Raw genomic sequence first — 14,189 nt, 5'->3', positions numbered from 1 at the left:
AGAGCTGGGCGGGGGAGGGGGAGCTCAGTAGGGGAGGGAGGATGCTCAGACCGAGACGGCCCGGTCCCGGCGGGGCGGTCCGGGCAGCCTGGGGTCGCAGCGGGCCCTACCTGCGGACGCGAGTTGCCCCTCCAGCAGCGGCTCCCGCCAGTCCAGGGACAGCGCCACGCCCAGCCCGCCGCGTCCACCCGCGCCGCACCCCCCACGTGACCGCGGCCCGCGGGGCGGAGCCGTTGGTAACACTGGGCCGTCAGGGGCGCGCGGCCGCGGCCGTTGCCTTGACGACGGCGAAAGCGTTAGGGCGCAGCTGCGGCGAAGCCCCAGCTGGGGGAGGAGACTGAAGGGAAAGGTTAGGACTGCGAGAGTCTGGGAGCCAGGTGGAGGGTAGGGTAAGGGGGCGCGCTTGGGAGGGGGCTGCGGGCCGAGGCTCGAGGAGGGGTAAAAGTGCTTATCCTGAATCCCCATTTTCTGATGCCATACTACTTCTGTCACCTTGGACATGTCGGTTCACTTCCCCTGGCCTCAGTTTCCCCATCTGTAAAATGAGGTGGGGGTGGACCAAATTGATCATTAAGGTTTATTCCTACAATATTTTTTACTATTGTGGGACTCTATTGGAGAAGACGTGATTGAACCATAAAAAATTTAAGTGCTTTGGGAGTAGAGTTTCTAAGATGGCAGAAGGGTCTGTTTGACCACGGTCCATATATATCTGTGTTTGCAGAACTAAAAATGCATCCAGAATCCGGAAAGCCTGGCCAGGAAGATGGAACTGAGCATGGGAGTGTGCCAGAGGAATCGGAAGAGTCTTCAGGGGACTGTAGAAACGGAGAGAGTGTGCTGATAAACAATGCAGGTAACCCCTGTGCAGGGAGCCCAGAACTCAAACTAGGCAGCCACCATTCAACCACTTATGGGTGACCTCGAGAAACAGTCACAACCGCTCTCATTTCTTCAGGACTTTAAGGTTTTTAAAGCATTTTATTGTAACCCGGAAAAATCAATCAGTAAACATGTATGAAGCACCTATTATGTGCTAGGCACTATGCCAAGTGCTGGAAGAAGCAAAAGACAGTTACTCATGGAGTTCACTACCTAATGAGGGGAGAGGACATGCAAACAAACTACATAGAGGATAAATAGGAAATAATTAGTAGAATTAGAGGGGTTGGGAAAGGCTTCCAATAAAAGAGATTTTAGTTGGGACTAAAAGGGAACCAGGGAAGACTGTAGACAAAGTTGAAAAAAGTATTCCAGGCATGGTGGACAAGCTAAAGAAAATTTTCAGAGCCTAGAGACGGAGTATATTATTCATGGAACAGCCAGGAGGCTAGTGTTCCTGGATTGAAGAGTATGTATCAGGGTGGTTAGGCCACTTCTGTGGATTGAGAGCCGGGCTTAGAGAAGGTCCAGGGTCCAGAAACTTCCTAAGCTGTTGTGGCCCTTGGCAAGTCACTTAGCCCTGATTGCCTATCCCTCACTGCTCTTCTGCCCTGGAACCAATACACAATACACAATATTGATTCTAAGATAAAAGGTAAGTTGTTTTATTTTTAAAAAAGAACATGTCAAGAAGTAATTTCTAAAAACACTGGAAAGGTAGGAGAGGGTTAGATTATAAAAGACTTTGAATGCTAAACAAGAGTATTTAATATTTGATTCTGGAAGTGGCAGGGATGATTCCCCCACTGATGTATGTAAACTTTTACTGGTCAGCCAGAGAAAGTAGTTCAAAACAAAAGCATGTAAATAATTATAGCCTGTGATCCAGGACCCCTCAAACTCTGGATTCAAATAGACCTCCTAAGCCCAAAGATTAATTTTCTCTTGGCAGATAAATGCCCACCTAGAGTTTTTGCTGGGAAATCTCCAAATATAATATGTTTGTGTTTAAATAACCACCTCCCCATCTGCTAATCAAGCAAGTACTTTAGGTTTTACTTAAAAAGTTAACAGTTTTAGAGTAACTTTAGGTAATAAACATTGGTAATGGGTAGACTACACAAGATTACCTTTATTTCATCCCAGAGGAAATGAGGAAAATTAAAATGTCCTGAAGGTACCTACTAAAATGTTAGGGCACCTAGGTAGCACAGTGGATAGAGTACCAGGTATGGAGTCAGGAGCACTTGGGATCTTCCTAGCTGTATGACCCTGGGCAAGTCAAGAAACCACATTTGCTTAGCCCTTGCTGCTCTTCTGTCTTAGAATCGATACTAAGCAAGAAGGTAAGAGTTGTTGGGGAGGGGGGGAGGGGGGGTTCAGCCTATAAACAATCACAATCCTCAACAGTGAGTTCTATTTTTCTATAAGGTTCTAGGTTCTTCTAGGTTTAACTTCACCTCATATTTTAGATTTTTATTGGAAAAGAACAGATCTTGGGTTTGGCAAAAGCATTAATAGACTAAATTCTAGGATCTCATTGCCTAGGAAATTTCCCTCTTCTAATTAGAAGGCAAAGGTTCAGGGATGAAATTGTCCCTGAACTCTGCTCAGGCCATATAACTGGATCTCTGATGTGTTTCTCCTGGACACTAAACTATCTCTTGTCCTGGAAAACTCTGTTCCTGGGTCTCTGTTCTCTCACCTATGGTCAAAAAAAGGAAAAGAAAACCCAAAAGTGGCCAGGAATTCTCTTCTCAGCTGTGTGGTGGACTCCCATGTACATATAGTACAGTGTGCTTCCTGGAGGCAGCCAAGAATGACTTTTGGAGGTGAAGGAGAAGGTTAGGGGGCGGAGCAGGACTGTCCAATGTCAGTTCTTTCTGAGGAAAAAAGGGAAAAGCTCAAAAGTAGTCAAAAGGGCCCGAGTATTTCATTTGGGTCACTGTCTGATCAATTTGATGAACTTACCAGGAAGTGAATAGTTAGGAACCTTGATTGTCCACATATCTTCCCAGGGAGATGTGGTGATCATTTTCTCTTTAGAGAATGAAACAGCATTTGGTTTGGTTGGCTTGGAGCAGACCTTGGTATCTCCTTGGGACACTTCCAAGATTTCAGTGAACTGGAGCTGGGCTCCTGTGATGAAATGGCTTATTTAGACTTTCTGGAAAATGAACTTTTATCAGAAAAGCCACTCCTTTATGTTAAACTATACAAGGAGTCTTCACAGAGGATTCGGGGTTCCTTTCTGCCTTCTACAGTTCAAGAGTACAACTGGTAGAAGGTGGGGAAAACTCCTTTGATTAACCCCATCTATAATGAAAATAGCATGAGAATAAAAATAACAATAAAGCATTCTCCCCACAGTAGGAAAAGTGGACATCCATGGGGACCTATGGGTAAGAACTCATAGTGGTAGGGGGTCAGAGTAATTAAATGACTTGCCCAGGATCATACAATTAGTAAGTGCTGAGTAGGATTCAAAACAATGTTTGCAGGCTCCCAGTTTAACACTCTTCTCTCTATTGCACCATTATTCTTTTGTAACATTTTTTCCAAATTACACTTAGAAGCAATTTTTAACATTTGTTTCCTGACATTTTAAGTTCCAAATTTTTTCCCTCTCTCCTTTTCCTACCCCTTCCCTGAGACAGTAAGTAATTTTATATAGGTTATACATGTGCTATCATGCAATATATATTTACATATTCACCATGTTACCGCACTAGTACTCTAGGCAAGGCATTTCATTTGTATATAGGAGCCTTAGTTTCCTTACCTATTCATTGAGGGTATTAACACTTATATTCCTTATAGGCCCCTAGGGTTGTTGAGGGAGGATCAGATGGAATAATGGCTTTATAGAGCTTTAAAGCCTATATGAATGTAAGCTATTATTACCTCTTAGTTTTTATTAAGTCATAGCATATAGTAGAAGGGAAGAAAGTCAACTAAGCTTCTCATTTTAAACATGTTATAATCTTTTTTTCTCACTAATCCCTTTTTTTTTTAAACCCTTACCTTCCATCTTGGAGTCAATACTGTGTATTGGCTCCAAGGCAGAAGAGTGGTAAGAGTAGGCAATGGGAGTCAAGTGACTTGCCCAGGGTCACACAGCTGGGAAGTGTCTGAGGCCAGATTTAAACCTAGGACCTCCCATCTCTAGGCCTGGCTCTCAATCCACTGAGCTACCCCCTCACTAATCCCTTTTTAATAAGTTCCACTGATGAAATTGAAATGGATTGATTTTATGTTTTATCTCTTTATATTATATCTCATTTATCATGTTCATTCTTTAGCAAGAAAATATATGCAGAGTGATTCACAAACTTAAAAAAAGAAATAATTGTTGGCTACCTTCATTACTAATATTACTCACTCACCAGTGAGTTGATCAAAAATCAAAAAGCAGAAGGCATAGGTCCCAAATTGAGCCCTAAATAAATTGTTTTGGCCCTATTTTTCCTAAGTAATATTTTCTGGAATGCTGATTTTCCCCAATAGTTCCATGGCAATATTTTTCCCATCAAAATATTAAAGATGAAATTATGTATGTACCTGAGATACTAATTTTGTGCAGCAGTTTTTCTGTGTAAAAGTAAGTATAGTTTTCCAAATATATCTGTCTTCCCCTTTGTCTCAGCGAAATCATGTATCCACAGACCCACTAAACCAGCATTTATGGATTGCATGGATATATTCCAACCTCTAAATGGACCATATATAGCCAGATAAGTTTGGGAGCCACTGTTCTATAGTACTGGTTTTTCACCTCTGGATAGGGAGAAAGGATATGGCAAAACATAACTGATTATAATTCACTCTGCCTTATGTTACCATCTAGTCCTACATCAGACCAGTTAAACCCCATGACCATTCCCCTTCTCTACCTCTTGCCCATGTGCCCAACTCCCAGCATCCCTAGGCTAAAGACAAAAGCAGAATTTCTTGACATAGAGGTCCATCACCATCACCATTCTACACAAGCAGATTAGAAAAGAGCAGAATAATGTGCTTGAAGACTCTACTTTTCAAGGGTTGAATGAGAGGAAAGCCAGCTTCCAGTGTTAGCTGTCACTAGCTCCAGCACCTCCCAGAGGGCACCTCAGCACTCCCAGCATCACTTTCTGATTGGTAAAATGAAGGATCTGACTAGATGATCTGGCCTTCTATGAGCTTACTTGTAGGAGTATTTGAATCCATCTTTGAAGAGATTGGGCACATAAAATGGACATGATGTAATGTTAGCTTATTCTTATTTCAGCACTTAATTTCTAATATCATTGGTTTGGGGTAATCCCTCCATAATTTGGTATAGGATTTTTTGTCCTATGTCTAGCACTTTAGCTGTCATTGTTTAGGTAGTTGGGACCTTTGTATGTACCTTATGATCTTGACTCATGTCTAGCACATTAGCTGTCTTTCCAGACTTCTTTTCATGGATATACATGACAACTGTGCCATCCATGACTTCACGCAGCATGGTGTGGGGCAGTGAAGTGGCTCCGTGGATCGAGAGAGGTCTGGAGACTAGAGGTCCTGGGTTCAAATCTGAGCTCAGAAACTTTCTAGCTTTGTGACCCTGGACAAGTCACTCAATCTCCATCACCTAATTTTTTCTGCTTTTCTGCCTTGGAACCGATATTTGGTATCAATTCTTAGAAGGTGAGGAAAGAAAGAAAGGAGAGAGAGAGGGAAAGGGAGGAGAGGAGAAGGGAAGGAGGGAAAGAGAGAGAGAGAGAGAGAGAGAGAGAGAGAGAGAGAGAGAGAGAGAATCAGAGTGCCAGTGAAATCCCTGGGAGTCTCCATTGGAGACCATCCTTCAGGTTAATATTAGCCCAGGAATGACTATTCTTTGGATCTAGTCATTCACTCAATTCTGAATCTCTAACTATGCCATCATCCAACTCGCATCTCACAAATTTGTCCACAAATGTGAGATTTTTCAAATGATATTTGGAGAGCAAAGTCAGAAGGAGGGTTGTACTTTGTAGTGGCTTTCTGAGGTGCCAATTACCCACCCAACAAACTGAGAAGAGTGGCATGCCTTGATAGTATCACTACATATTATATTCTAAGAGACTATAGGGGAAAGAAGATAAAATTATTATCCATGAGGCAGAATATGAAAAGGTCTGAATTAGAGTTGCCTCAAAAGGAAAAGGAACAGGGTTTGGGGTCTGGCAGATTATTCCTAATCTGCTTCCACTGCTTGGCATTTGGAGGACAGGCTAAAAAACTTCACACAAATACAATTTAGAGGATCTCTGGTTATGCAATAATTTGCCTAAAAAGATCTGGGTCTTGATGTGAGTTAATAGCATGATATGGCAGCCAAAACGGATAATGCTCTTCCAGATCGAATTAAAAGAAGCATTGTGTCCAGAAATAAGGAGGGGAGCAATCTACTTGTTCTTGGCCCTGGTCAGAACCCATCTGGAAATTAGCTCTGTTTTAGATGCCACATTTTATTAAGGGCATTGATAAGCTATGGAAAGTCCAAAGGAAGTCAACTAGCATGCTGAGGGACCTTATTTAATAATTCATTTAATTTACTTGAATCTATAATTGAAGGAACTGGAAATATTCGACATGTAGAAAAGAAGGCTATGTGGAAAGAAGGGCATAGGATCTGTCCTCAGTATTTGAAAGACAGTCATGTGAGAGAGAGATCAGATTTGTCCTATTTGGCCCTCAGAGAACTAGGAGGAAGGAATAAAAATTGTAAAAGAAGAATTTAGGCTGAACGCAAGGGGGGAAACTGCCCAAATATGAAATGGGTTTCCTCTCCCTAGAGGTCTGCTGCAAAGGTTGGATGGCCTCTTGTCAAGCCAGAGAGATCTCCTATAGGAGATAGTGATTGGAGTTAAGTGACTTGCCCAGGGTCATATAACTAGGAAGTTTCTGAGGACAGATTTGAACTCAGGACCTCCGAGCTCCAGGCCTGACTCTGTCCACTGAGTCACCCAGCTTTTCCACACTGTGCTTTACTGTATCTATATCACTGACTTGGATGAAGGTATGGATGGCCCATGTGTCCCTCATGAAGATGGAAGTGAAATTTGGAAAGACAGCAACCATGCTAGATGACAGAGTCAAGATCATAATAAGCTCCTGGCAGAGGTTGTGATAGCCTAAGCATGGGGAAATGGTGTCATTCCACAAAGTCCCCACACTTCTGTGGAGAACCCTGAGTCAATGTAATCCCTCTGCAACCTTCACTGTTGACAAAGAGCTTTCTTCCCCAAAGCCACTATTATCCCCATTGTAAAGAGGAGGAAGCTGAGGTAAGACTTGAACCTGAGTCTCTGGACTTCACACCTAGTATTCATTCTGCTCCCCCATGCTGCCCTCCTAGATGAGCCAAGGGAATTGGAGCTGCAGGTTCTAGCTAGGTTAAAGACCTTGGAATCATCATCGGGTGTCCTTTCTTCTTCTTTTTTGTTAACCTCTTAGAACATTCCCTTCTCCCTCTGTAAAATGGGGATGAATAATACTCTCATTCCCTACCTTATAGGGTTGTTTGGAGGAATGCTTTTTTGTAAGCCTTAAAGTACCAGAGGAACGTGTATTGTTATTACTCTTGTGTTCCCTGATGATACCCTACTTGGTGTGCTTCACCAATAAAGAAGACCAGGAACATGCCAGAATTTATCTGAAAAACAGCACATTTTCCCTCAGTATGAAACCATCTTCCTTGAGCTTCTCATATTTTATTCATTTAGCACCGTGCGTGCATGAGGCACCCTGGAGAACGTGGGTGTTTTTAGAGGCTTGTCTTCCGCAGTGATCTGAGTTAATCTCACTTTCCTATGAAACCCTGATTGCTAGAGGTGGAAGGATCTTAGAGGTCCTTACTTTGATGGATGGGAAACATAGGCAGGGGGCACCAAAGTGGCTCAGTGGCTAGAGAGTGAGGCCCAGAGACAGGAAGTCCTGGGATCAAATTTGGCCTCAGACACTTCCTAGTGGAGGGAACGTGGGCAAGTTACTTATTGTTCTTCTGCCTTGGACATAATATTGAATGTAAGACAAGATTGTAGGATTTTAGGAAAAGATTTTTAAAGAATATCCTGATGAGATGAATAAGATTTCCCAAGGGGGCCCCACAGGTTTAGTTTCAGAGGGTGTTTTTTAACTCGGTTCAGCTAACCAATGCCAGTGCCCTTTCTGCTTTGGCATGCAGCATTGGAACAAACATGAGGCCTGACATCCTACGAACATGCTCAAGACAGTTTAGAATGCCATCCGCTCTGGGCGAGGGGGAAGGAGAAGGGAGAGTTTGTGTCAGAGTTGAGGAAAAGCAATTGCAGAAGGAAAAGGAGGTTTGGCAAGTTAAAGTTAAGGAGGAAGAACAAAGCTAGAAAATCAAGTGTGTGACTCTGTAGACTCCATCTAGCACTGATCTTTTATATGAATACCGTTCAACAAAAAGGGAAGCAGATGGGAGTGATAACACCAGATTGGTAGTCAGCGAAACCCTTGGGGTCTAATCCCCGGTTTTATGGATGAGCAAGGTTCTGTGGTTTGATCCCTATGAGAGGGTCCTTGATTGAGTGGATATTGCCCTGGACACTCAAGCAAAGTGGGGGTCAGGGGGAAGTTACCCAGTCTCTTGATACCTATTTTCTCACCTGTTAAAATGGAATGGAAACACTGGTATGGCCCACCTCACAGGCACTCCACAAAATGTAAAGCAATGTACAAGTGTGTTGTTGTTAATACTCTATTGTTGATCCTTTTGTAAAGTTTCACTGAGGATGAGCAAGATCTCACAAAATAACAAGAAACAATAGAATGAGAAACGAGTCTAGAGAAATATTGTTGACAGACTTGACTAATTAACGTCATGCAGAGGATGTTTAAGGGTGGAACTGGAAAGAGAAGACAGAAACGATCTATAAAGATTTTTATACCAAAATATTTTACTATCAAGAACAATAGAGCCACTCCATCTGGACTTCTTAATATCTTGTTCCAGATGTGTTTCTTAAAAAGATAGAATAAAACAAAGGGAAAAGCATCTGAATGTGTATAGAGAGGAGACTCTTGCAGGATGCAGCGCAGTTGAGGGATTGATTCACAAAGGTATGTGAAGGAGAAGGGAAACTACCAAAAGGATAGAAAAAATCTTGGACTTTATTATCTCCAAAAAGTAATTGAGAGATCATCAATAATCCAAATACCAACTCTCAAAGTAGGACTTCTTAAGCAATATTTCACAGTGAATCAATCGCATTTTTTACCATCACACAATTGATGTAACACAATGTGTAATGAATACAAGATCACATCAGAATTAATGTCTGTTGACTACAAAAACCCAAGTTTTATTTAAATTCAAAATTATAAAATTTTAGTAAAATGATATTGTAAGACTGTCTTGAAGCAAAGTATCACCCATGCATATGGCCAAATTTTACAAGCTTCCTCGAATGATGTCATTAATCTTATTTAAATTTTTTCATCATTAATATCAAATGAGGCATAAAACAGTAGGATGCTTGTCAAAGATGGTTGCCATTCTCGTGGACTAGATCCTAGTGCATGGTAGAAGTTGAAGGCTACCCTTCAGATGATGAGGTCCTTATGACATTATATTGATTTCATGAAGCTAGGAAATATTGAATAGCACACTAAATGAAATCTATACTCAAAAGCTTGTCCTAATTTCTCTATAAGAAAAACTAAGTAGATGAAGAATGCCTATTGAACAGACTATAATATAGTTGCCTGATCAGCCTATATAGTTTGTCTTCTGTATATGTTCTCATACATAAAGATGTGTACAATACATAATATAGATACACATGTATGTAGATATATAAACATGTACATATGTATGAGCAAACACTACAGATAGACAATAAGCTTGGTCCAAAATTGAACAGAAAGAGAAGGGCCTAGATTGTTTTTAGAAAATTGCAGTTCTTTTAATAAGATCAAACTTCTTCCTAAAACAAAGACATTTTAATACTAGATACTTTAATACTGAACACTTGAAGTATTCTTCATATGACTCTGAAACATGAAATATTACAATCTCCAAAAAAGAGAAGTTGAGGATTACCCAGAAGGCAATAGAGAAGATCACTGTGGATATGAACAAGCTATAACATATTACAAATAATGAATTAGAGAAGTAAGTGCCAAACTCCCACCAGGACAAAGCTTACTACCCTAAGTGGTAATCAGAATCAGATTAAAATGTAATTGGGAAATATTTAACAAAACAGGCAAAAATACAATACAATATAATGTTAATTTTTGATTTTCCAAATCAATTTGAGTTTGACATCACCGGTGTAAAGGATGTCAGGAGACAGTGTGAGATTCAGTGGGAAAAATAGGGAGCTTAGAGTCATAAGAACTGAATTTGAATTCTGGTATTGCTACTTATCTCTTGTATGACTTAGAATTCTGTTCTGGATCCCTTTGTTCCCAGGGCTTAGATTTGGTCAACCAGCATTTATTAAGCACCTTCTATATGCCAGGAATTGTGCCAGTCATTGACAATAACAAAGACAAAAAAAATGAAACCCTTTCTCTCCTGCAGCCTCTATTGATGGAGAGAGCATATAGAATTATTTATCAGATATTTGCAGGATATAAAATAAATTCAATGTAATTAGGAAGGAGAAAATAGTAGCTTTTGGAGGATCAGAAAAGACTTCCTGTTAAAGGGTCTTGAAGGAAGTGAGGAATTCCCTGAGGTGAAGGAAGTGCATTCCAATAATGGAGGAGATGACAATAAAAAGGCACAGAGATAGAAATCAAGGGGTTGGGGGTTAGGAGCAAGAGAGGTCAGTTTGGCTGCACTTGTAGATTGCAGGAAGAAGAGAGTCATAAATAATAACTAATGCAATTTGATTGAATAACCGTACTCACAATGCTCTTATTTCTAATCACAGTTGAGGGTTGATAGGCACTATATTATAAATGAATTTAAAAATTTATAACAATATAACCACTCAGACATTAAAATGAGATGATTTGGCTTCCTAAGAAAAATGCCCTCAGTGGAGGTAGAGTTGTAAATCCATAGAAATCATTTTGCCAAGAGGAGCTATTGATAGAGGTAATCTTATGTGCCAATTCTTTCCCCTTGGGTTCCAGTAATCAGTCAATCAATAAATATTTAGTAACTATTTACTATGTTCCAGACACTGGGCTAAGTGCTGGAAATGTGCAATCTCTACTCTAGAGGAATTTAGTTTCTAAAGAATGGGAGGGGGGCAGGGTATTATGCAAATAATTATATACATACAAGATACAGCCTATGTAAATAGAAGATCATCTGAGAGGGAAAGCACCAGTAATTGTGGGGTATGGGACACCAGAAAAAGCTGCCCAGACTCAAGAGATGGAGTATCATGTGTAAGGAACAGAAAGTATGCTGTTGTAGCTAGATCATAGTATTCAAGGGAGGAAAATCTAAGCAGACTGGAAAGGTCTTGTGGTCCAGGTTATGAAGGGTTTTCGATGTCAGAGGATTTTATATTTGATCCAGGAAGTAAGAGGAAGCCACTGGAATTGATTTAATAGAGGGGGATCTTAGGTGGGGAAAGGGTGAATGGAGAGAAGTAACATGGATGGTCTGTGCTTTAAGGAAATCACTTTGGCCTTTGAGTGGAATAGGGATTTCAGTGGGGGTAATATGAGGCCAGGAGGCTAAGTTAAGAACCATTGAATATTCATGGTGTGAAGTCTTGCCCCAGAGTGGTGGTTATTTGAATGGAGAGAATGGGATGCCCAGGAAAGCTGTGTGTAGAAACAACAAAACTAATAATAACAATAAATCAGAATGTGGAATAGGTGAGAATAAGAAGAGATGGACTCCAAGATTGTAAGCTGGGTGCCCTCAAAAGTAAGAAGAAATCTGTAAACGTTTAGAAGTTGGGGATGGGGGGGGGGGGGAAGAACAAGCTCTGCTTTGTACATATTGAAGTCGAGATATATATAGGACATTCACTTTGAAATGTCCAGAAAGCAAATAATGATTAGGACTGAGGTTCAGTCAGAATATTAAGGCTGGATAGATAGATCTAGGAATTATCTACATAAAGATGATAATTGAATCCATGGAAGGTGGTAAAATCAACAAGCAAAATAGTTTAGAGTAGGAAGAGAAAGAGACACAAGACAGATCATTGAGGGACAGCCCATGGATCCAGCAAAGGAGAACCAGAAGAGAGAGGAGAGTATCGGGGAGAAGAGTGTAATCAGTGGTGTCAGAAGCTGCAGAGAGGTCAAGAGGGATGGAGATTGAGAAAAAAGACATTAGGAAAAATGATTAAGAGATCATTGGTAACTTTGCAGAGAGTAATTTCAGTTTTTGACTAGGTTGGAATCCAGATTAAAATGGGATTAGGAATGAGTGAAAAGAGAGGAAGTGGAGGCATTTACTGAAGATAAATTTCTCCAAGATTTTAGCCAGAGAAAGAAAGGATAGATTCTAGAGGAGTTGAGAGCAATAAGGGATGGTCAGATTGAGGGAATTTTTAAGGATTGTGGAGCGGTGGGCATGTTTGTAGGCATCAAGGAAGCATCCAGCAGATAGGGAGTGATTAAAGATCAGAGAGTGGGGATGATAGAAGGGTTTTCTTATACAATACAGGTGTCATTGTTTAACCCTTAATATTCAACCTGATGGTAACCTAAGACACCTGATTTCTGACAAGTGGATGCAGTTCAATCTTGGGTATTACCTTCTAATGTCTATAGTACAATTCCCTCTCCTCTTCCTCTATGCTATTCAGGTTATTTTGGGAAACTTGAGAATCTGGTTTATGTCTCTTTAAAAGGTCCTAACACCCCTCTAAAGGGATGAGTTTAGAGAAAGGATTATCCATAGAATGGGTTTATGAATGGCAGTGTAGAACAGGTAACCCCCCCCCATAGTACGCCAAAGCCCCTCTTCAGAGAGGCTCCATGTCCTCTGGCCTTGGGGATGTAGAGTCATGAAACTCACAAATTCACACCATCCAGTGAAGACCTGGTCTTGTGCCCTGCTGTTGATTGTAGGTGTCAGTGGTCTCTTCCCTCAGAGTCTGAGACCTCACTTATCTTTAGCCATATGCCTGTCATCACTGTTGCTCTCAGCATGTGGCCTTATCTCTTAAGGGCAGCCCCATGGGATTATGTAGAATGGCCAGACATCAATGTTCCCACAGCTAATGTTTTCACCTTAGAACTTCACTAGGCAGAGTCATCATTTCCCCAAGTTACGCTGAATTACTTACGGCCCTCTACCTACAAACCTTTCCAAGGCCAGGGTACTTTCTGTTACTGAGGGGGACAGCACCTCCCTCTAGTCACCTAGACTCCCAATCTAGGCATGCATACCACTGAACACTCTTGTTTCCATTTTGTTGCCAGGACCTGTCATTTCTACCATTGCAGCATCTTTTAAATACACCCCCTTCTCTCCTCTGATACAGCCACCATCCACGGGTCTGGACACTGCCAGGATGTCCCCCTACCTGCATCACTCAGCAAATTCTCTTCCTCTAAGGTCCATTCAATTCACACCTTATACCCAATCAAAATTTTGCCAGCTGTTTCTATAGACTCTTCAGTCACTCTTCTTCCTTCCTCAGTGAGTTCTGTTCCTGGCTTACAATTTCTCTGTCCTCTTCAATTCCTTCCCTCTTACTAGGGGACTTCAATATACATATTGACTCTCCCTCAAACACCATAAGCACTCCTCTTCCTATTTACTTTCTATGACCACATCCTCCAGCCCACCTCAGCCACACACAAATATGGCCATTATGCCCTTGATCTTCTCATCACTCACCCACATATCATCTCCATGTTCAAGAATTCTAAAATCCTTCATGTGAACATAATCCATTGCCTTTTCACCTCTCCATCCACCTTCCTTTATCAAATTCTACTTTTTGCCCACATCATGATCTCTTGTTCCCCCAATTCTCCCTAATTCTGTCGACCCTCAACTAGAAGATCTCTCCCTTCTTTTCCCTGCCTTGACTCCTTGTTGAATTAGTCCAATATTATACTGAATTAATGCTCCTCTGAGTCCTTGGCACCCTTATATCACCAATTATGCTTTGCCAAGCCTCAGCCTTGGATAATTCCCACCATTTTTAAATTTTATTATATAAATATTATGTTTATATTTATTAAGTTTATTTACATTTTAAATATTTATTTTATAATTTACATATATATATATTTACCAATTACATGTAGTAACAGATTTCCACACAAGTTTTCCTAATCTATATGACTGAACTTATCTCCCTCCCTCCCTTACCTACCCCCTCTCAGTGCTGGCAGAT

At 41.0% G+C, this 14,189-nt stretch overlaps 1 protein-coding gene across 1 annotated transcript in view; it reads left to right on the top strand.

Annotated features, from left to right (window-relative positions):
• Nucleotides 1–729: 729 nt before the first annotated feature.
• Nucleotides 730–14,189, top strand: part of DNAAF1 (dynein axonemal assembly factor 1) — a 37,077-nt gene continuing 23,617 nt past the window's right edge. Inside the window, exon 1 of the mRNA XM_044660557.1 lies at nt 730–856. Coding sequence (XP_044516492.1) covers nt 733–856 — 124 coding nt within the window. The 5' untranslated portion in view covers nt 730–732. The remainder of the gene's footprint in view (nt 857–14,189) is intronic.

The sequence above is a fragment of the Gracilinanus agilis genome, chromosome 2 (genome assembly GCF_016433145.1).
Source record: "Gracilinanus agilis isolate LMUSP501 chromosome 2, AgileGrace, whole genome shotgun sequence".
Classification (NCBI taxonomy): domain Eukaryota; kingdom Metazoa; phylum Chordata; class Mammalia; order Didelphimorphia; family Didelphidae; genus Gracilinanus; species Gracilinanus agilis.
The sequence above is the reverse complement of the archived record's forward strand: the minus strand, read 5'-3'. Positions and strand labels throughout refer to the sequence as shown.